Genomic DNA, 23,431 nt, shown 5'->3' with positions numbered 1-23,431 from the left:
TGCAAAGTGTGCAGAATAAGGCCTTTCACACAGGAAGTGTTCAAGTCATGTTGTAAGACATTTCAACATAATGACAGGACACCAGTGTTATGACTGGCTACAGGAGTAGAAACCAAGAGGATAATGAAGGTTACGATTGCAAAATAGAAATAAGTTACTGAAAAAAGAGAGGAGAGTAGATGCATGGGTACCTGCTTATAGGCAAGCCAGCCTTAATGCACAAGGTGTAAATATCAAATAATAAGTAAAATAATGCAGCTGACCCATACAGAAACTTGTAGGAAGTAATGAGGATACTAGTTTTGCCTCTGTTCTGGATTATTATAAAGGTGTTTGGAGGCAAGAGATTCATAGAGCAAGCTAAAAGAAATGCAGGCACTTGAGAATGGCTTAAAGAAATGGAAGGAAGCTATGAAAACAGGTTTGAGTGTAAGTTTGGCTTCATTGTACAGGATGGATAATAGCAATAAAGAGAAAGAGAGCAGGTACTGGTGGCTCACGCCCATATTCCAGCTACTAAGGAGTCTAAGAATTGATGATCATGGTTCAAAGCCAACCCAAGCAGGAAAGTCCATGAAATTTTTATTTCCAATTAACCACCAGAAAACCAGAACTGGAGCTCAAACCAGAAAACCAGAAGTGTGACTCAAAGTGGTAGAGTGCTAGCCTTGAGCAAAAGAGCCCAGGGACAATGGCCAGACCCTGAGTTCAAGCACCATGACAGAAAGGGGGTGGAGGAGGCATCAAGAAGAGAGTTGAGAGAGAGAGAGAGAGAGAGAGAGAGAGAGAGAGAGAGAGAGAGAGAGAGAGAGAGAGAGAGGGAGAGAGGGAGAGAGAGAGAGAGGGAGAGAGGGAGAGAGAGAGAGAGAGAGAGGGAGAGAGAGGCTAAAGGTAACTTTATGGAAAAGAATGTGAATAATAATTTTGTTCTGGAAAGATGGGTGGGGAGAATAAGAATGAGGAAGTATTAGAGTAGCCAAAAGACATAGGCGGAAAAGTTAACCATCTATTTTCCCCCTATCAGGAGACAAAGATAAACTAGATGCATGGCCATGGTTGAAAGAGGATACAAAAAGTAACAAACATACAACGTAAGATTTTTTTATAGCAAAATGTTGGAAATAGTTCACGTCTCCATTCTCAGTTCATAAATACTCTTGGCTTAGCTCAAAGGTGAAACTCTATAATGACACACCAAGAGTTAAGGCTTGACCCTCACTTAACACAGGGGGTTAGATGTAGAAAATCTTCCCAAATCTAAATTGGGTAGGAATAGGCTATGTACAATTTATTAAGCTTAGGTTCCATTATGGTTACTGTATTGATTTCACTTCAGATATAATTTTAGAGCAACCTACTTAAGAAAGTAAAATAGCAGCTTCTCAGACTAAAAAAAAATTAACTGATATTTTAAAATCTGAATAATTCTAGATTTTGATCATCCTAACATGCAGTAGAAACCTCTGGGCTTGGTTATGATTACAAATATACTTTTTTTTTTGGGGGGGGGGTCCGGTCGTGGAGCCTGAACTCTGGGCCTGGACGCTGTCCCTCAGCTCTTCAGATCAAGGCTAGCGCTCTACCACTTGAGCCACAGCACCACTTCCGGCTTCTTTTTTTCTTTTTGCTTATGTGGTGCTAAGTAATCAAACCCAGGGCCTCATGCATGTAAGGCAAGAGCTCTACCACTGAGCCACCTTCCCAGCCCCAACAAATATACTTTTGTTCCAAAAATTTCTTAACACAGAATATTCAAAATAATTCAGTCTTTTGTTTTAGAACATTTGTTTATGTTGGTAGACTAAAGATTATTCTCAAAGATTGATTTTATAATACAGCCAATAAATAAGAGCATTTTAATTCCAATAGTCTTATATTTCCTTATTAAAAAGATTTAACACCCTCTTTTTGCAGCACAACTTCCCACTTTATAGACATATGGACATTCTATAGTAAAGACTTCTGTGTGTATGTTAAATATAAGACATTTAAAATTATAGACTGACAAGATCATTTTTATATTATACATTGAACTAAACTCAAATCTCAACTCTAGGTGGCAGTTTACACCATCACTTAACTTACATTCCTTTAACAAGCAGTACATTCATTCACAGTTTTTTCATGAATGCATAATTTTGTGTAAAAATTAGTTCCTGGTTCTCAGCAGCTGTTAAAAATAGACTTGAGTTTCTGGGAATAAAAATCATGGCTTGAGATGCAGGTTTTCCCTGTATCTTGTCATTCTTGGTTTTATCAAGTTGATAAGATAAATGAGAATAGATAAAGATGAACCTTTTAAACAATTATTTGAAGACTATAATCCTCATAAATCATAGCAACATTTTTGTGTCAAAGCTGTGTTTTTGCCCTGTGAAAGAGAGCTTAATATGAATAATTTTTCTATCAATATACCAATTTTCAGAGATCAAAGATATCTAGGACTTAGGAGATTCTGATACAGTCAAAGGATATTGACTTCATTGAAGGATAATTACAGTATCAGAACATAACATACTCATATCTTTGTTTCTCTATATTTCTTTAAATAGCCAGTTAGAATTTAATGGAAGGGAATTTATGGTCAAGATCCAAAATAGGCAACATAGTTAAAAACAATGCTTCCTCCTACCACTTACCTTTAAGCACAACAGTATGCTATTTATTTTTATTTTTTAGTTCTAGCAAGCAAAAAATACACAGAGGATTTAAACTTTATCCTAAAACTGGGTTTTCATTCAAATAAAGATAAAATAGCACTTATTTTCCTGTGTTTCTGTATGACATAAGATATGTTTGAACCCTTAAATATGTATTTTAATGTTTTCGTTTCTTTCATGCATGTGTTTCTAATGCATTTATAAGATTATTTCTTTGTTGCTTTGTATGTCCCTCCCCCACAGTGTAACCCCCGCTTTCACTATATTTGATGTCAGTATATCATGTGGAGGAGATGGGGACAAACAAGTCGTTTAAGGATTCAGGTGGACCTGTTGCAACAATGAGAAGTACAAAATGTCATGTCAAAACCAGCTTTACAATGTCGGTGTGGGGGGGGGAGGGGGGTATAATTGGGTGGGGGGAGGGGGGTAAAATTGGGTGGGGGGAGGGGGGAGGCGGGGAAGGGAAGTGAAGGGTAAACAAAGGAGGAGGCTGCAATGCTTGGTAAGAAATGTATGCATTATCCTGCCCATGTAATTGTAGCCCCTCTGTACAGTATGTTCTCAAATAAAATAAAATACAATTAAAAAAAAAAAAAAAGATATGTTTGAGCATGGTGAGGAACCTGACATTCTACATACTGGTTTTTCTTTTTCTTACTATTCCTATTGTAATTAATAATTAGTCAACAGTTAAATAGAACCTCAAAGGGGCTGATCAATGATACAAAATCATGAGGAGCTTGTATTTATGGATGTGAATGTCTTTGATTCCCTTGAATCTATCTCTGCCTCTATACTTTCCTATGTGTAAAGGAAACAGAAAAAAATATATGGCAGGGACATAGAGGATGTTAGTTATTGTAGTATAAAAATAAACTGTTTCCAAAATTTGTATCTCATTTATAAAACAAAATATAAATTTATATTTGTAAAACGTTGGAATGATTTTTGCATTTCTCAGTGGTATATACATGTAGGTTATATATATGCATATATAGGTGTATATGATATATGCCTACATGTTTATAATATGCATAGCTGAGAAATAAACTTAGAAAGGGAAAGATTAAGTCCTGTTTGAAGGAATAATAAAGACTGAAGAAGCACAGAAAATCTAGGCATATAGAAAGTAGCCGCACAAAGTGCTTTGTTATGCAGGATGTGGGATAAGAACAGTATCAGTCAGTTTTTCAGCAAAATAATGAAAGTGGATAATGAACTTAGACAGAGAGAAGGTTTATTTTGCCTCAAAGTTTTGGAGGTACCAGTTTGAGATCAGGCAGATCCATTGCTTTAGGCCTTTGGTAGACATGTCAGGCCAAGGGGTAAGGAGGATATAGGTGGTCCAACTACTCACTTCACAGATAAAGTCCAGGGTCACACCTACTCTTCTTGGGAACATACCCAATGACTTAAGGACTTCCCACTAAGCCCTCCTCCTAAAATTCACACACATCTTTCAATAGCACTACTCTGGGGATGAAATCTTTTGTATATAATAAAAATGGGGCAATAATCAATGAAGAAGAAATACATGTACATTGCATGTGCATATATGTGCACACACAAACTCTACAATGAATCAGCAAAACTAAAAACCAATTCCTCAAAAATGAAAAGTGTGGAAATTGATAAATCATTAGGCATTCTGACCCAAAGAAGAAGAAACCAAAATAAATGAGTGATGAAGATTGGGACATCACAAGATTTTGTATGAGTCTGAGGATGTAACTCAGGATTACTTTGCAAGCCTTTACTCAAACAAACTGGAAATTATAGTAGAAATACATCTATTCTTAGATAACCTCCAAGTGCCAAAGTTAAGCCAAGAAGATAAAAACTGTTTAAACAGGACTATAACAAGTACTGAGATGAGATTGAATTGACATAAGAATCTTCCAAGAAAGAAAAGCCAGAACCTGATAAGTTCTTTGTTTATATCCACACATAGCAATTAAATAAGGACATGAAGCCAAGTGCTGGTGGCTCAAGCCTGAAATCCTACACACTCTGGAAACAGATCTGAAGGTCATGATTCAAAGCCAGCCCATCATGAAAGTCTATGAAACTATTATCTCCAATAAACTACTCAGAAAAAGCTAGAAGTGGGTCTGTGGTTCAAATGGTAGAGCACTAGCCTTGAGGACAAAGAAGCTCAAAGACAGCATCCAGGCCATGAGTTCAAGACCCAAGACTGGCAGACAATAACAACAAAAACAAACACAAATACTCCTCAAGTTTTTCATGAAATAGAAGTTGAGGGATCACTACCAAACTTATTCTATGATGGCAGCATTACACTCAATTAAAAACTATACAGAAACTCAAAAACAACAACAATAGTAACTTAGAAATATAGACCAGTTATTTTAATGAACATAGATAAAAATCTCAACAAAATATTTCCTACCCAACTTCCCATTAATATTACCAGGAATGACACACAAGCCTAGACAGGAATTTAGTGCCCAGGAGACCATTATATCCAATTAACCAGCAAATAGTTAAACTATTTGCAGGGCTCAAGTGGTAGTTTGCCTGCATTTAATGGGAAAGCTCCAAGGAAACCAGGAATAGGAGGATTATACCTTAACATAATAAAGGCTATATATGAAAAAACTACAGTCAAGATTATTCTAAATAGGAAAAAATGGAAACTCTTCTCTAAAATTAAGAACAAGGATACTCAGTCTCTCTACTCTTCTATTTAGTACTGGAATTTCTAACCAAAGCAAAAAAAAAAAAAAAAAGCAAGAGAAACAGAAAAAATGTGATTGAAATAAAAAAGATAGGAGTCAAACTATCAGTCCTCACATATGATATGAAGTTATACATAGGACCATAAAGATTCAACCTCCAAACTCTTGGAGCTGATAAAGACAAAGACATTTATAACAAAGCAGGATATAAAATCATTCTCCAATAAATAAGTAGCTTTTCTGTATACCCATGGTGTTCAGAAGCAGAGGGAAATTAGGAGAAAAACGTCATTTGCGATTGCCTAAACAAAAAACTAGTCAAGGAGGTGAAGACTTCTACAATGAAAACTATAAAACTCTGTAGGAAGAAATTAAAGAAGACACCAGAAGATGGAAAGAATTCCCATATTTCTGGAAATAATTGGGACAATGAAAACAAGGCCAAAAGGAATCTGCAAATTCAATGCAATACCCACCCACCTCCTTATATCATTCTTCTAAGAAATAGAGAAAACCTTGCATTTTAGAAGCAAAGGTACATTACAGTAATGTAAGCTGGGCCCACCTGGCCTAAGCCAGAACACAGTTTGGTTCTAGATGAAGATCTGACACCCACCCTGACTTTGCAAATCACTGGGGTCACAACAGTATCTGGTATAATTTTATAATTCTTTTTGCAAAGATATATTTTCATATATATGTACATATATATTCCCTGTTCTACATACTTTTAATTGAAATTTCCCATAAACACTAAAATACTTGGGCAGCTGAGAGGATAACAGTGCTAGAGGCGTTTGCTTTATGGCACAACCCTTGCACTAACTACATGAGCCACACCACCACATCTTCAGGTTGATTGGGATGAGAGTCTCATGGATTGTTTTGCTTGGTTCCCATAGGCTCTTGAGGAGCTAGGATTGCAGTCTGAGCCACCAGAATGGGACTGTAGAGTGGTTTGACTTTAGATTTGACTCTTTCTTAGCCCTACTGCAATTCTTGGAGCTGTGAAGTCTTACGAGTTCCCTCTTAGGTAAAAGGTGCTAGTAGCTAAAGCAATAGTTATTGGGCTGAAACTAGAGTTGTGAGCATATTTAGAAATCCATTCCTTCATTCCTCTTACTGGACTTCAGTGTGGTATTACTGAATCCCTGTGAGTTAGATATGTTTGCCTAAAATGCAGGCAATGCTCCTAAACATTATACGCAGGGAAGTAGGGTGTGTAGGTTACACTGAGAGGCCACATTTCTGCATTGAAAAAGACATATTTGATGCTGCTTGAGGGTCTGGGAATTCTTTGTAATTACCCTTTTTTTTGTCTGTCATGGGGCCTGAACTGTGGGCCTAGGTGCTGTCCCTCAACTCTTCAGCTCAAGACTAGCGCTCTACCACTTGAACCACAGCTCCACTTCTGGCTTTTTCTGATTATGTGGTGCTGAAGAATCGAACCCTGGGCCTCATGCATGCAAGGCAAGCATTCTACCACTGAGCCACCTTCCCTTTTTAAAAAAAAACTAGTATCAATATTTTGAAGTCAAGACCTCAAATTTGCTATGCTCAATAAACTAGTCATCTGTTTCAGACATGCATTTTGCCCTCTGTATGCTGAACTTTTTTCTGGGTACGTGCCTCTCCTGGGGCTTAAACTTAGGGTGCTATCCCTGAGCAATTGTTGCTCCAGGCAAGACCTCTACCAATTGAACACAGCTGCACTTTGGGGTATTTGGGAGCTAAGTAGAGACCTTGCACTTGCTGTGTTTAATAAGATAACGATCTACTTCTTCACCTCCTTCTCTCTCCCTCCTGTATGCTGATAATATTGGAGAAAGAACTTCTGTACTGATTCTCTTTGGATGGCAAGCCTCCAAGGACTCAGTCCTCTGAATAGCTAGATTAGAAGCAAGAGCCACAGACTAGTGGCTCTAGTACACTCTTGAACTAACTCCCAGTCAAGCATCAGTACTCACTGTGAAAATGAAGAATAGATACTCAGAGTATATGTGGTCATCATCTCACAGGAATATCAATCTATTAAGTTTGGTAACAATAGGCACTTTACTAGGAAATACCTACAATGGAAGAAATAGAGGTTTGTGTAGCTTGTTCCAGTTAGGAGCAGGAAGGGATTCAAGTGTCCAGGCATGTCCAGAGTCAAGGCAGGTACCATAGTGATAAGTTTTCTCCCTCCCATCAGTTGTTGGAAGAAAAAAAAATGCAGGGACTGAGTTGCACAGGACAACATCTGACAGGTCACATTCTCTTCTTTCTGAAACTCTATCCCTTTAGATCCTGCCCCCCCCCCACCTCATTCCCTCTTTTCTCTTTTTCACCTCCCCATCTCCCTCCCAGGGTTGATGAGCTACAAGGATTTCCTTGAAGCATAGATAAAACACAGAGCACAGCTCAGTGGCTTGTTTACAGGCCTCAATGCTGTTCTCCATTCAGAGAGGAGGAATTACTTCCTTTGGGGGTTCTCTTACCAAGGCAGGCAACAGAATCTTAAGTACTTTCCAATTCTCTTTTTCAGCCTCTTCCAGCCCCTGGCTTCATTATTTGTTGGGGGTCTGATGAAATCAGTGGGCTGAGAAGATGCAACCTCTGGACTCAGGAGAGGAGGTGTGCTGCCCTTCATCTCCCCCATTGTGCCCTGGAGGGTGGTTTTGGCAGCTCCTGGGCCTGGGGGGTAACTTGCACTTCTTCTCCTCCTCCTCCTCACCATCCTCTTCTTTCTCTTCCTCTTCTGCCTTTTTTGTGCCCTTTAATGTGTTTTCTGTTGTTGCTGGGCTTTGGGGCAAGTTGCTGCTCTCCTCCTGTCCTCCTCCTCCTTGCCTGTCCAGTAGACTATTGGATCTTTTCGATATGGGACAGGTGAACTGCTCTCCGTCTCCGCCTGTGTGCCACATGTCCATGAGTTGTAAAGTATAGGTGGGAGAGATTCAGCTCTGGGGCAGTTCTGGCTGCTCTCTTGGGACTCCTGCTCTGTGGGAGGGCAGGTCAAGCCATTGAGTTGGCTAAGTGGGAGTGGGGCTGCTGCTGCTGCCGCCCTCTATCTCCCCTTCGCTGCCCCAGGAGTTTCCTGCTGCTGCTGGAGCCGGAAGTGGCTGCTTGTCCCCCGTCTGTCCTTCTGTGCCCCTTCTACAGGGGTTGCAGAGGTGGCGGGGAAAACACATAAAGGTGGTGCCTTTCTGGCCTCTCTCCTGCTTCTGCTGCTCAGCGGGCAGGCAGGTGGTAGTGTGACAAGCAGAAGGACAGGCTGTCTTGGGGGTAACAGAGGAGGATGAGTACACACGCACGGGGCATTGTGGAGGCCCAGGAACCGAGTGCCTCATACAGCGGGTGAGGTCGTGCCCTTGGTCCTTCTGCTCCAGCAGCAGGAAATATGTTGCCCGGGCACCGTTGTATGTCCTGCCTGACAGGGCTGCTCACACCTCAGATGAGTCATATCCCAAGTCATACGTGATGTCTGAGATGGCAGGGTCTGGTTCCTTCGAGACAGTCTGGCTGGGAGTTGGTGCAAATGGCTCGGTTTTTCTGAACCAGGGGTGCTTCATTACTTGCCCCAATGAGGGCCTCTGCTCAATTTTCGCCGTTAATAGAAAAGCGAAGAGGCCTCTCAGTTCTTGGGAGAAGGTTTTTCGAATTGGGAATGGGCCATTCAATACTTGTCTTTTCAAATTAGCTGAGCTCTCCCTTCTAAAAGGCAACTTGCCCATCACTATACAATATACTTCTATGCCTAGACTCCAAACGTCCATTTTGGGGCCTTGGTATTTCTGGTGCAAGAACAGCTCGGGGGGCCACAAGGACACTGTTCCACATTCGCAATCCAGCTCCTCCCCAGGTGTGAACCGTGTACTTACCCCGAAGTCACACAATTTAGCTTTGCCCTTTTGGTCTAGCAAGATATTTTCTAACTTGATATGGCGGTGGGCAATGCGGTTGTCATGGCAGTATTTGACTGCACTGAGGATTTGTTTAAACAGAGGCCTGGCCTCCTCCTCCTCCATCCTGCCGGCCTCTTGGAGGTAATCTACTAGGTCTCCTCCCTCGAGGTACTCCATCACAAAATACAACCACTGTTCTGTTTCTATAATTTCAAGTAATTTTACCACATTTGGGTGGTCTAAAGACTTAAAAATGTCCACTTCGGTGGCAAAGAAGGGGTTTTCCTTCTTATTGAGGACCTTCACCTCCACCAGGGTGTCCGTGAGCAGGTGCTTGGCTAATTTGATGAGGGCGAATCCCCCATGTCTGATGGTTCTCAGCACCTGGTAGTGATCCCTGAGGAGCTCCTCATCTGAAGAGCTGGCCTCAAGGCCCTGCTGAGACCTCGCCTCTCTACTCTCACTAGTCATGCCCTACTATACTATTCAGGGAAAGTTAGAGGAACAAGTAAAAATAAGTATAGTGAAATATAATAATTGCAATAAAATGTGAATTAAAGTATAATATGTAAATATGTAAAAGAAATAGTTATATATAATTCTATAACATATGACTATATAATAACAATAGAATATATAATAAAATGCAAATATTATGTAAAATAATGCAAATCTATGTAACTGAAGAATGAGTAAGTAAATAAAAACCAAAAATGCTATCTAGATAAAAACCAAAAAAGTAAAAATACAAAAGTAAAAGTAAAGCGGATGTAAAAGAAATAAAGTAAAAGGAAAAAAATTAAAAATAAGAGAAAAAACAATAATGCAAAAAGGGGGGGGGGAATAAATCGAACTAAGCAATTCAAAGCCAAATCTACAAACTAAATTCACAAACCAGACAAATCACAAATGAGCGAACCAACTCTACCTCCCAACAATCTAGCTATATGAGTCCATCAACAACCAATTTACATATATATATATATATATATATATAAACATTATTATTACCTCATAATGGCTTCTCTGATGTCAGAGGTGCTGTGAACTCCAACCCACCTGGGCATCATCCACGGTGGTTATCTCAGTTCTTGGACTACAGGACAACCGTTTAGTTTTGTAATTTTTAAATTAAAAAAAATTTTTTTATCAGACATGGGGTTTGAACTCTGGGCCTGGGCGCTGTCCCTCAGCTCTTCAGCTCAAGGCTAGTGCTCTACCACTTTGAGCCACAGCTCCACTTCCAGTTTTCTGAGTGGATAGTTAGAGATAAAAGTCTTATGGGCTTTTCTGTCCAGGTGGCCTTTGACCTTGATCCTCAGATCTCAGCCTCCTGAGTAGCCAGGATTACAAGTATAAACCACCAGTGCCCAGCCTAAGACACTTATTTTATGTATGTGCCTATATTGTGGCTTGAACTTAGGGGCTGGGCACTGTCCCTTAGCTTTCATACTCAAAACTTGTACTCTACATAGCCAAAATTCTATTTTCTTGGTTACATGGGAGATAATAATCTCAGGGACTTTCTAGCCTTTGAATTGGCATCCTTACATATCAGCCTCCTACTTAGCTAGGATTACAGGCCTTAGCCATATGCTTACAAGACACTTGGAGTTAATCATGACACTAGAAGTTTTCTTAGGTGGTTATTAGATTGATATTTCATAATTTTTATTTATTACAATCTAGTCAGAGTACCAGTGCTCATATCTGTAAGCCTAACTTACAGAATGGAATGGAAAGACTGCAGGTTGGTTTCACTTTTTTACTGTTTTTTAAATAAGTTTTTTTGTGTATGAAAATACTGTACAGAGGGTTACAGTTACATGAGCAAGGTAATGAATACATTTCTTAGCCAGCATTGTTGGCTCTTCCTTTGTTTTTCCCCTACCATCCCTTCTGTCCCACCTCCTCAAATACACTCCCCCCCCCCGCCTCAATTGTAAAGTTTGTTTTTCAACATAGCATCTTGTACATCTCATTGTTGCAATAGGTCAACCTGTATCTCTATTTAAACAATTTTTTCCCTTTCCCTTCCTAAATTATACCAACATAGAATGCAGTGAAAACAGGGGTTATACCGTGAGGGAGGGACATACAAAGCAACAAGAGAACCATATGGTACCTTATAAATATGTTAGAAACAATAGCAAGAAAGAAAAAAAACCACTTGTGTTCCTATCTTGGGGTTCATTTCGCTTAACATAATCTTATCTGACCTTTTCTGCTTGCCCCAGACATATACTAGTTATTGCAAATAAGGGAAACCATGGGACCTATGTTTCTTTGGGCCTGGCTTACTTTGCTTAATATAATTTTTTCCAAGTCTTTCCATTTCCTAACAAATGGGGCAATGTCATTCATTCTTTCTGATGGAGGCACATATATATATATATATATATATATATATATATATATATATATATATATATCTCACATTTTCTTGATCCATCCATCTATTGAGGGCATCTGGGTTGGTTCCATATTTTAGCTATGGTAAATAATGCTGCATTAAATATAGTTGTGCTGGTAGTTTTAATATGGTCTTGTTTGTGATCATTTGGGTAAATGCCCAAAAGTGGGATTGCTGGTCATAGGGGAGCTCTATGTGGAGTCTTTTGAGGAACCTCCACACTACTTTCCAAAGTGGTTGAACAAGTTTACACTCCCAACAATGCAGATACCTATCAATATTCCAACCTCATTCTTCAAGGAAATAGAAGAGGCAATCCAAAAATTCATATGGAACAATAAAAGACCCGAATAGCAAAAATAATCCTTAACAGAAAGGACTGTGCTGGAGGAATATTAATACCAAATTTCAAACTCTTCTACAAAGCCATAGTAATCAAAACAGCTTGGTACTAGCACACGAAGAGACCTCAGGACCAATGGAATAGAATTGAAAACCCAGAAATGAAACCACAGACCTATAGCCACCTAATCTTTGATAAGGGAGCTAAAAAAATAGAATGGAAGAAAGACAGCCTCTTCAGTAAACGGTGCTGGTAAAATTGGATAATCACCTGTAGAAAACTAAATCTAGTCCTGGGAAGGTAGCTCAGTGGTAGGGCGCTTGCCTTGCATGCATGAAGCCTGGGTTTGATTCCTCAGCACCACATAAGCAAAAAGAAAAAAGCCAGAAGTGGCACTGTGGCTCAAGTGGTAGAGCACTAGCCTTGAGCTGAAGAGCTGAGGGACAGCGCCCAGGCCCAGAGTTCAGGCCCCACGACCGGAACCCCCCCCCAAAAAAGAAAACTAAATCTAGATCCTTATATATCATTCTGCACCAGAATCAACTCCAAATGGATCAAAGACCTTGGAGTCAGAGCAGACACTCTGAAAACATTACAGAACAGAATAGGAGAAACCCTAGGTCTCCTTGGCACAGGCCAAAATTTTCTTAATAGAGACCCAGAAACATAACAAATCAAAGAAAGGTTGGACAAATGGGATTGCATGAAATTGCAGAGCTTCTGCATGGCAAAGGACATAGCTACCAAGATCAATAGGAAGCCCATGGATAGGGAGAAGATCTTCACTAGCCATACAACAGACAAGGTTCTCATATCTAAAATATAACTGGAACTCAAAAAATTAAATCCCCCAGCAACAAATCCTCAAAGAAACAACTGCCCAATAAATAAGTGGGCTAAAGACTTAAAGAGTAACTTCTTTGAAGAGGAAATAAGAATGGACAATAGACACATGAAGAAATGCTTAACCTCTCTAGCCATAAAAGAAATGCAAATCAAAACAGCATTGAAATTCCACCTCACCCCAGTTAGAATAGCTATAATCAAGAACTCTAATAAACAATAGATGCTGGGGGGGGGATGTGGCCAGAAGGGAACCCTACTGTATTGTTGGTGGGAATGTAAACTTTTTTACTTTTTATAATAAATTTATTTTTATAGAGGTGATATACAGAGGGGTTACAATTACATGAGTCAGGTATTCAGTAAATTTCCTTTGGTACAGTGTCTTCCCTTCCCTTACGTTCTCACAGTCCCTCTCTCCCATCTCTACCCATGAGTTGTATAGTTCACAACTCACTTTCATTCATGTCCAGTGAATTCCACCACTGTACTTTTTCACCCTTTTTCCCTTGAGTTCTGTACCCTCCCTATCACCCTTCTGAAGATAGATATGTGAATACACCATACATAAAAAAGAAGACAGAATCATCAAAAATAAAAATTAAAAATAAAGAGCTCTCATTTCCATATCTTGGCGTTTGTTTTGATATATGTGTATAAACATATTTATGCACTATATATATATAATACACACACACACACACACACACATACACACACACACACACACACACACACGCTAAGAGGCACATAGGCATGGTGCTTTTGTTTTTCTGTTCTAAGAGTAGATTGCAGTTTGAAACCAGCCTAGGCAATATAGTCTAAAAGAGTCCATGTCAAGGGAGGAACTTGGCATTGTAGTGAATGACTCTCATTCCAACCATGATGGCAAGTAAAAAATAGGATGAAAGTCCAGGGCTTTGCCACAACAGAAGCAAGTCTTTTTCTCAAAAAATCACCAGCACAGAAATGGCTGGAAGAATGACTCAGTGTTAAAGGACGAGCTTAGTAAATATGAGACCCTATGGTCAAACATTTCATCAAACCCCAAATCTGTGATACCTTTCAGTATACTTATTATTTCTGCTTTAATATGGCCATTATCTTTAGTTAGAATGAGGGTTACCTGAACACATTGTTGCATTCAGTTCAGATGGAGGTCAAATACTCATTTGATAGGACATTTAGAGCATACACTAAAGTTCACTATGAAAATTTATCTACCTAGCTGATCCAAAGATGCTCTTCAGGAGTTCCTAGAAGATTATTATTAATTTTCTCATCAAAAGCAAGGGAAGCCAGAGAGATGTAGGTCAATCTATTCAGCCTTGAACATACTAATTACCACACCTCAAATCTTTTCAACAGTAGACATTCCAGCATCTGGCTCCCTCAGAAATGAATGAATAATGACAACACAAAGATTGAGGAATTTATTTTTATCTAAAGCTCTACCCTGAAAAAGTGGGATTGAAAAAGTGGGAATTTCATCTTCCTTAGAGGTGTTCCTTAGATGTATGAATAAAGAATTCTGGGAATGGTTCAATTATGGATGTTTATATACACTAGGCCTCTTTTTCTTTTCTACCTAATAAGCAACTCATGTGACTTAAACCCATAAATAGTAATATATTAAGACACCTATTGCATGCAGTTAGCAGCTTTGACTTGAGTCATAAGGATGAGATCCAGGGCTTTAAACATGTGAGACAGGGCCTAAACCATTCCCTGACTAGTCTTCACCTTAAAATGCTTTTTTATCCTGGATTCTATATTCCCTGTGAGGAAGGCAGAGCAAGAAGCTGACACTGACTTAAAGATGAACACACTGAGTGGAAAGACACATTACTGCAGCCCTCTGTGGTTCTTCTCTGTCTCTCCAAGTCACACACAACCAAGGGATCTCAGAATGTCAGTTAACTGAAAAGAACCCCTCCTGCTAGTCATAGGAAGTCCATCTGCAGCTACCTGAAAAGCTGCTTTCATGTTGAGATAATCTCCACTGTGATTATGGTGCAGTGTCTGGATTGAGAGAGAAGAGAGCACAGGGAGAAGAAGGTTCTGGTAAGAGGTGTGGCTCAGTCTGTGGGTGCTGGTAGTCTTTAGCTCTCCTATGTGGAGCAGGGTCCTTAGGTAAAGAGAATAGACTCTAGGGATGGAGCTTGGCTAAGAGAGAGTGTCTTAGACCTGTGTGAGTTCTGATTGGCTATAGCTCACCTATCCTCAGTAGAGATCTTACTTAAATAGACACTAGAGTTAAGTTTGGGGGATGTAGTTTGGTCCTTTGTGGGGCCTTTGAGACTATAATTTCCCTATTTCAGGTAGGATGCTTACTTAGGAAGAATAGAACTTAGAGAATTGTGGTGAGTTCGAGGGATGAGGCTTGGGTTTGTGACATTCTCAGGGTCTGAGAAAATGAAGAACACTTTGTTCTTGTGGCTTCCTACCAGGAGGCTCTGATATGTTCTGGATGTCTATGTCCCCCAGATTCACCTGTGGAAACCCCACCCTCATCATAATTATGCCAGGAGTGATGTATTACTGTACTTCAGACAGTTTGGAATGGAATTAGAGCATTTATGGAGACAAAGACCACTTCCCAGCCATGCAAGGTCAGTGAAGAGATGTTATCTCTGATCAAAAAAGCAGGATTCTGGCCTTGACTTTGGACCTGCTGTGAGCCATCAATATCTGTTGGTGAAAAGTCACTGGTTAAAGGTTTTGTTATAGTGTGTGCAAGTGTGACCCTTTGCACTTAAAACATGGCCATACCACATATTTGAATTATGATATCTGGCACTGGAGGGCTCAAAGAACATCTTTTATTAAAATAGTTTGACACTTTTTTTTACATTTACCATAAGATTTGAACATGTCTTCAACTGTCCCCCTCTTACAAGCATATCTACCTGTTTGGCACATGTCTACTTTTAAATTGGGATTTTCAACAATGAATGCACACAGGAATTTATGGCAGAGGCACTATTATGGGTGGCATCATCATCTTGGAGATATGAACACACATTCTTCCTATCTCCCAGGATGTGCAGCCCCAACACTGAGTTGTGAATGAGGAGTGAATCATGAGATGAGCTGTGAAATAGAGCAATTGTGATGTGAGAGGAAGGTTCTCTGGCACAGCACAGGGACAGCTCTGGGCAGGACAGGGATAATGGGGGAGGGGAGTAACCTCAACCTAATGTGTGCTTTGGCTAGTTTTCTCTTGAGGCTTTGTCTGAGATTAAATTCTCTTCTGATGGAGTAAAATGAAAAGTGCCTCTTGTATTATTTTTTGAGTGTCTCCTCAGAATTGGAGCTAGTATCCTATCCCACACTAGGAGCTCAGGTCCAGGCTCTAAAATATTTGAGTTAGGTACTCTGCTTCTCAGAAATGAGTAGGAAGTAAGGAGGTGTTCTGCTACTCTACTGTATCTCTAAGCAAGTTAGGTGCATAGCAAACTTTACTAAAACTGCAGACAGTTCAGATGACTTCAGGTCCTGCCACATGACTTTTCTATCAGTCATAGTCCCCTCTAGGGAGACTGGAGACCATTTTGTAAAACTACATGGATGGCTCATTGTCTTCCAGTATCTTACCGTGTTTCTTGATTAGGAATCCAACACGTAGCCTTGAGCACACTCATCCAGTCCACAGCAGGAGACATCATAGGTGAAGGTTGCTTTTTAGGAGAGTACAAGTCAGCTAAATGATGTTTCTTCGAAGATGAACTTGTGTTATTCCAAGTCCAGTTCCAGGATCTCATCGATGTTTTCCTGAATGTGCTCGTTTACTACTTTGTCTTTTCATTTTCGTTCTTCTTTGCTGACAGAACAGATTCCATTACACCCTGTTAATTGGTTTTGGAGACAGGACCTCCTCAATGCATACCTACAGGAGGCCTAGCAACATCCCTAGGCTTGATGAGGTAGTTGCTAGAAGGACCCCTAATGTATGTCAGTCTAGAATATCCCAGAGGTGGTAACTTGTCTGTGACTCAACCAACAAGCTATACAGACTGATTGTGCCATGCTCCATGCGATTGGTTACCAAATAACTTATTTTCTAATCTTACGTAACTCCTTGCCAAAATATAATATTTATATATATACAAGAGGATATATTAGCAAAAAAACCATACTTCTACTTGCTCAGCTAGTCTGTAGATGAACCACTTAATTATCTACCACAGCATATTCAAAACAAATCAAGCACTGCATTCAAGTAGCCAGTCTTTAAGCAGTATGGAACCTTGTGTTATCCTTCCTTTCTGAAGTGAGTATGTAAGAATATAAGCAAATTAATCATCCTAAAATGACCCTCACGATGTCTTTTCCCTAAATAAACCTTGGTTTTCTGATTATTGGATCTGTTTTGATGAAGTTACCTCCCAGAGGCACCTTTGTGAGTCATTCATGGCTTGATTCTAATTGTTTTAACAAGACAAGTGTGGTCCAGAACCATTCGTGAGATGCTATTCATTTTTTTCAGTGGGTTTTTGAAAGTGTTCTATTTTCCAAATTTCCTGAAGTAGTTATCTGTTGTCCTGAGGAGATGAAGGAGATGTGCTCACTTGGTGTGGTAGAGGATAGGAAGAAGGATACTTAGGATCAGTGATAAGGTTTGAATGATTTCTTATACATATTGTTTGGTTTTTGTTTCTTTTTTAATGGTCCTATTTTTACCTCAGATGTGAAAGTCAGGGATGGGTCCTTGCACCCACATTTAACCACATTTCATAGTAGTTAAACCTATGTCCACTTTCTGGGGACCCATTCTATGTGGGAAAGAGCAACTGGAGTGTCTTATCCCACTTCATGGTGTTTTCTGACCTAGACTGTCTATAGGACTTCTGATTGTGTGGTTTAGTGTTTCTAGTTATTCTGGTAGATTAATATCTCCATGGCCAATGAAGTTTCTATTTAATATCAAAGATTTTATTTACTTGTTGATTAACTTCTTTCATGAATGGAGGTCTGCTGTCACTTTTTTTTTGGTTGTGGAGCTTGAACTATGGACCTGAGTGCTATTCCTCAGCTCTTCAGCTCAAGGCAAGTGCTCTACCACTTGAGCCCCCAGCGCCACTCCTGGTTTTCTGAGTGGTTTATTGAAGATAAGAGTCTCGCAGACATTCCTGCCCTGGCTGGCTTTGAACTGCAATCCTCAGATCTCAGCCTCCTGAGTAGCCAGGATTACAGGCGTGAACCACTGGCACTAGGCTTGCTGTCACTCTTAATTAATGATGGAAACACTGCTTATAAATAAGTTGAAATGATCTCTTTTAGCAAAAAAAAAAAAAAACCCACATTTTAGTTTGAATGAGATAGGCCTCAAACCACCTGGAAAGGTATAAACTCACAGTAAAAACCAGTTAAAGATCCCAGTAGTGTTTAGCTTTGAGAAAAATCCCTTGCCAGTCATCAAGGGTTATTTGAAGCAAATGTGGGACAGGTTGGGGTAACCTGTTCTGTTCAGTGTTGCTCTTGGGCTCTTGATCATATAACATTAGATGAATTTTGCAAATAAATTATTGCAATACTTCATTCTTTTAGATAAGAAGGGAAATCTAGTAGTTTCTGGAGTCCAATGAAAATGAACACACAACATACCAGAACCTCTGGATCATGCCAAGGCAAAAGTCAGAGGAAACTTTATAGCTATTAGTGCCTACATCAACAAACTAGAGAATTCTCAATTAATATTCTAATGATGCACCTCAAGCTCCTAGAAAACCAAGGACAAGCCAAACCTCAAACCAGTAGAAATAATGAAATTTAGATCAGAAATAAATGAATTGGAGACTTAAACCTATGTAAAGACTTTGCAAAACAAAAAGTTAAATTGTTCATGTCCAGTACCAGTGGCTCAGGCCTGTGATCCTAGCTTCTCAGGAGACTGAGATATAATGAGCAATTGTGGTCCTAAGCAAATCTTGGCAGGAAAATGGGTGAAACTCTTATTTCTAAGCACTAAGAAAGCTAGAAGTGGAGCTGTGGCTCAAGTGGTAGAGTACTAGCCTTGAGCATAAAAAGCTCAGGGACAATGCTCAGTCTCTGAGTTCAAGCCCCAGAACTAGCACAAAAATATTATGTACCAATAAAATAATATTTAAAAACTACAAGAAGCTAGTTACCAGTGGCTTACCCCTGTAATCATAGGTAAGGAGGATTAGATATGAACATCACGGTTCAAAGCCAGAAGGTCCGTGAGACTCTTATCCACAATCAACTGCCAATATAAAAACAACAACAACAACAAAAAGAAAAAACCCAATACTGGAAGTGGAGCTGTGGCTCAAGTGATAGAGTTCTAGCTTTGAGCAAAAAGCTCAAAGACAGTGCCCAGGCTTTGAAGTTCAAGTCCCAGGACTGTCTCTCTCTCTCTCTCTCTCTCTCTCTCTCTCACACACACACACACACACACACACACTCCCCACATAAAATGTAAGTAAGGATTATAAATGAAAGTCACATTGTTTTGCTAAAAGTTATTTAGAAGATGTCATAGATTTTTGTAATACATCTGGGCCAAAGCCCAAGTCTAATGCTAGATTTGTATGGTTTATATATATATATATATATATATATATATATAAAATAGGGTACTGGTAGCTCACACCTGTAATTCTAGCTACTCAAGAGGCTGAGATATGAGGATTGAGGTTCAAAGCCAGTCTTTGAGACTCTTATCTGCAATTAATCACTAGAAAAATAGAAGTATGGCTGTGACTCCATTAGAGCACTAGCTTTGAGCACTAAGCTCAGGAACAGCTTTCATGTCCTGAGTTCAAGGCCCATGGCCAATCTAACTGGGGTGAGATGGAATCTCAGAGTTGTTTTGATTTGCATTCCTTTTTTTTGGGGGGGGGTCTGGTTGTGGGGCCTGAACTCTGGGCCTGGGCGCTGTCCCTCAGCTCTTCAGCTCAAGGCTAGCACTCTACCCCTTGAGGCACAGCGCCACTTCCGGCTTTTTTCTTTTTGCTTATGTAGTGCTGAGGAATCGAACCCAGGGCCTCAGGCATGCAAGCCCTCTACCACTAAGCCACCTTCCCAGCCCTGATTTGCATTCCTTTTATGGCCAGGGGATATTGAGCATTTCCTCATATGATTCTTTGCCATTCTTGCCTCTTCCTCTGAGAAGTCTCTCCTTAGCTTCTTTTTTCATTTAGTGTTTGATTTATTAATTTGAGAGGGGTTAGTTTCTTGAGCTCCTTGTATATTCTGGATATGAGGCCTTTGTTGCATGTATTGCTGGTAAAGATCTTCCCCTAGTCTGTTGGCTGTCTTTCTAATTTAGTAACTATTTCCTTTGCTGTGCAGAAACTTCATTTTGTTTTCTTCCTATTTGTCAAGTCTTTCTCCTATGTGCTGAGCCCCTGAGACCTTTTCAAAAAGTTTCTGCCTGTGTCTATATGTTCTAGTGTTTTTTCTCTTGCAGTAATTTAAAAGTTTCTGGTCTGATGTTGCGGTGTTTGATCCACTTTGAGTTGAGATTAGTACATTTACATATTGGGGATGTGCTTTTAGTTTACTGCATATGGGTGCCCATTTTTCCCAACACCAATCATTGAATAACACCAGTTATTTTTCACAAACTGGCTTTGGCTCACTTATCAAATATCAGAAAACTAAGTATGTGGTTTTATTTCCAGGTTGCCTAGTCTGTTCTATTAATCTTCCTGTCTATTTTTCCCTAAAAAGCTGTTTTTGTTGTTATAGCTCTGTAGTACAGCTTAAGATCTGGGATTGGAATACCACCTGCATTGCTTTTTTTTGTCTAGAATTGTTTTGGCTATTTGAGCTTTTTTGTCATTCTATATGAATTTTGGATTGTTTTCTCTATCTTGGTAACAAATTTCATTGGGATTTCATTATATTTGTAGATAATCTTTGGCATTATGGCCATTTTCACAATATTAATTCTACCTATCCATGAACATAGAAGATCTTTCCATTTCATGATGTTGTTTTGGTTTCTTTCTTCAGATTTTTGTAGTTTTTGCTTTAAAGGTCTTTTGCTTCCTTGGTTAGTTTTATTCTCAGATTTTTTTGAGCCTATTGCAAATGGAGTTTTCATGATTGCCCTCTCTGCGTGTGTGTATATATATATACATATATATACACACACACTGTGTATACATATATATATATATATATACATATATATACACACACTGTGTATACATATATATATATATATATATATATGAAATGACTATTAATTTTTGTGGGCAAATTTTGTATCCTGCTACTTTGCTAAAGTTATCAAAAGAAATTAGTTCCCATCAAAGGAAATACTGTTAAATTCACAGTCAAAAAATATTTGGATTTAATAAAATTATTCTTTTTTAGAAAGACTATCTTAGTAAATGAAACCAGTGCTGAAAAGAGATTATAAATAGATACTAGATAATAATAGATAATAATAATAACAAAGAGATATTTCTGGGATCCAGAAAGTAGAAATTAGTTGATATAGTTGTTCTAGGAGGTTGATCTTGGTTTATACTACTAAGAAGACCAAGGCTCCTATATCAGTAAGGATCTAAATTACCTACAAAAAAGTATTCTGAAACTATTGACTAAGCACATTGCAACTATGAGCTTGGGGATTTCTTTTATTGTCAAATTTTCTGTCAGATCTGTGTCTTGTCACAGAGGTTATATGAGACTTGTTTAGGTTTATTGCCCAATAATCCACTTAGGATAAGCTATAAATTTAAATCTATTTGGGCTGGTCTTTGCATAACTCCCTTTACCTGGTTAATTTATTTTTAACATCTTACTGAAGAATTTTTTTTCTTATCCAAAAGGAGAGTATTGCATTTGCTATGTATGGCACATGGTAAAACTGGTTTTAAGCAATCAACAGTGTCATTTGAGTAAGTGAAAGGAGACATAGAAACTTCTCTCTCAAGGTACACAGAATGGAATTTTAAGAAAGAAATCATTGGCTCCCCATATTACCAGTTAGGTTTGAATATCTACACCCATTTTACTGTTCTTGGCTCTGAAATGCCAGGGCAAATTCTAAAGTGTGAACTCAAATATTTCCCTTTCCCCACCAAAGTATCCAACTCAAAGATGATGGTCATCAAGGTTACAATTCCTAGGAGTTTTTTACTGGAGTCTATTTTATTCTTAGATTTTTCCCTCCCAGATTGCTCACTACCTAGCAAAGTTGGATATTCTTTTTACACAAGTTTCTTTTGGGGGGGTGTTATTTATTTATTTATTTATTTATTTATTTATTTATTTATTTATTTATTTATTTATTTATTTATTGCCTGTCCTGGGACTTGATCTGTGGGTCTGGGCACTGTCCCTGAGACTCTTTGTGCTCAAGACTAGCTCTCTACCACTTGAACCACAGCACCACTCCCAGCTTTTTCTGAGTAGTTTATTGGAGAAAGTCTCACAAACTTTGCTGCCTGGGCTGGAACCACGATCCTCAGATCTCATCCTAGTATTCACAGGTGTGAGCCACTTGCACCTATTTTTAGCCAAGTTTTCAGAGGAACTTTCCAGTTAGTAATTATTATTCTGCCTGGGAAAAATCTTGGTGATTAAAAGCTCATTTAGCCAGCCATTGTGGCTCATACCCATAATCTTAATACTTGGAAGACATGAGACTGGAAGATCATGAATTTTCAGCCAGCCTGCTGTATTGCGAAACCTTGTTTCATAAAGAAAGAGAGAATGGAAGAGAACAAAAGAATGAATGAAAGAAGAAGCCTATTTAATTGAGTTTAACTAAACTTTATTACTCTTGTATTAATTAGACTACGGGAACTACAAAAAAGAGAAGTCTTGTGTTCCTTGGCTTTTTTGGAAACAGGCAAAAATTTGAAGTGACAGCCTTTTCAAATTTTTTGAAATGGTATTTCACTAGGATGTTTGAGCAGATCCTCAACAATGGGCTTAAATGATCTTCCTGCCTCAGTCTTCCCTAAAAAAGCCAGGGCTATAAATGTACACCACTACACCCAGCCAAAATGAACTCCTTGATGCCCTTTTAGTATAATTTTCTCTTGCCACTGTCTCCTCCTGGTCCACTCAGACTTACAGTCAGTATCTTTTTTCCGTTCTAAAAGCCCTCTGTATAACTACTCAGATTCTTTCTTCTTTCCAAGGTACAGTATGTACCCACCTTCCCTACTTCCTATCTACCTGTCCAATCTTGAATTAGCCCCACAGTTCTCCCTTGGATACCAAGGGGAGAGCAATATGGGGGGGGGAATTCATTTCAATAACCATCATTTTATATGGTCATATGCACAAAGCTATTGAGCCATTGTGATCCTCTCCTCAGAATATCCTAGATATATTCTAGTTATTACAAACAAGAGAAACCATGCAGTCTATGTTTTTTGGGTTTGGCTTAATTAGCTTAATTAATACTTTGTTTATGTTCAAGTTATTAATATTAAAAGAAAAAAATAGAAGAAGAAGAATTTGATCCAGGTGCTGGTGGCTCACACCTATAATCTTAGCTACTAAGGAGGCTGAGATTTGAGGATCGCAGTTTGAAGCCAGCCTGGGCAGGATAGTCTGTAAGATTCTTATCTCCAATTAACTACCAGAAAACT

General features: G+C 39.1%; 1 protein-coding gene and 1 long non-coding RNA gene across 2 annotated transcripts in view; one reads left to right on the top strand and one right to left on the bottom strand.

Moving 5' to 3' along the window:
* Window positions 1-8,784: 8,784 nt before the first annotated feature.
* Window positions 8,785-9,717, bottom strand: LOC138810010 (sperm motility kinase Y-like). Its single transcript, XM_069997219.1, has one exon. The coding sequence runs from the start codon at window positions 9,715-9,717 to the stop codon at window positions 8,785-8,787; it is 933 nt and encodes a 310-aa protein (XP_069853320.1).
* A 5,076-nt stretch (window positions 9,718-14,793) lies between these two features.
* The window catches only part of LOC138809530 (uncharacterized), a 107,690-nt gene continuing 99,052 nt past the window's right edge, over window positions 14,794-23,431 (top strand). The window contains exons 1-2 of the long non-coding RNA XR_011366888.1: window positions 14,794-14,909; window positions 15,333-15,457. This is a non-coding gene — a long non-coding RNA (uncharacterized lncRNA). The remainder of the gene's footprint in view (window positions 14,910-15,332; window positions 15,458-23,431) is intronic.

Source organism: Dipodomys merriami, unplaced genomic scaffold, assembly GCF_024711535.1.
Source record: "Dipodomys merriami isolate MVZ:Mamm:240054 unplaced genomic scaffold, mDipMer1.0.p SCAF_5, whole genome shotgun sequence".
NCBI classification, from domain to species: domain Eukaryota; kingdom Metazoa; phylum Chordata; class Mammalia; order Rodentia; family Heteromyidae; genus Dipodomys; species Dipodomys merriami.
This window is presented reverse-complemented; position numbering and strand designations above follow the sequence as displayed.

Excerpts from the sequence above, each read along its gene's own strand:
- LOC138810010 (XM_069997219.1), bottom strand. The coding sequence starts at position 9,717 with ATGACTAGTGAGAGTAGAGAGGCGAGGTCTCAGCAGGGCCTTGAGGCC.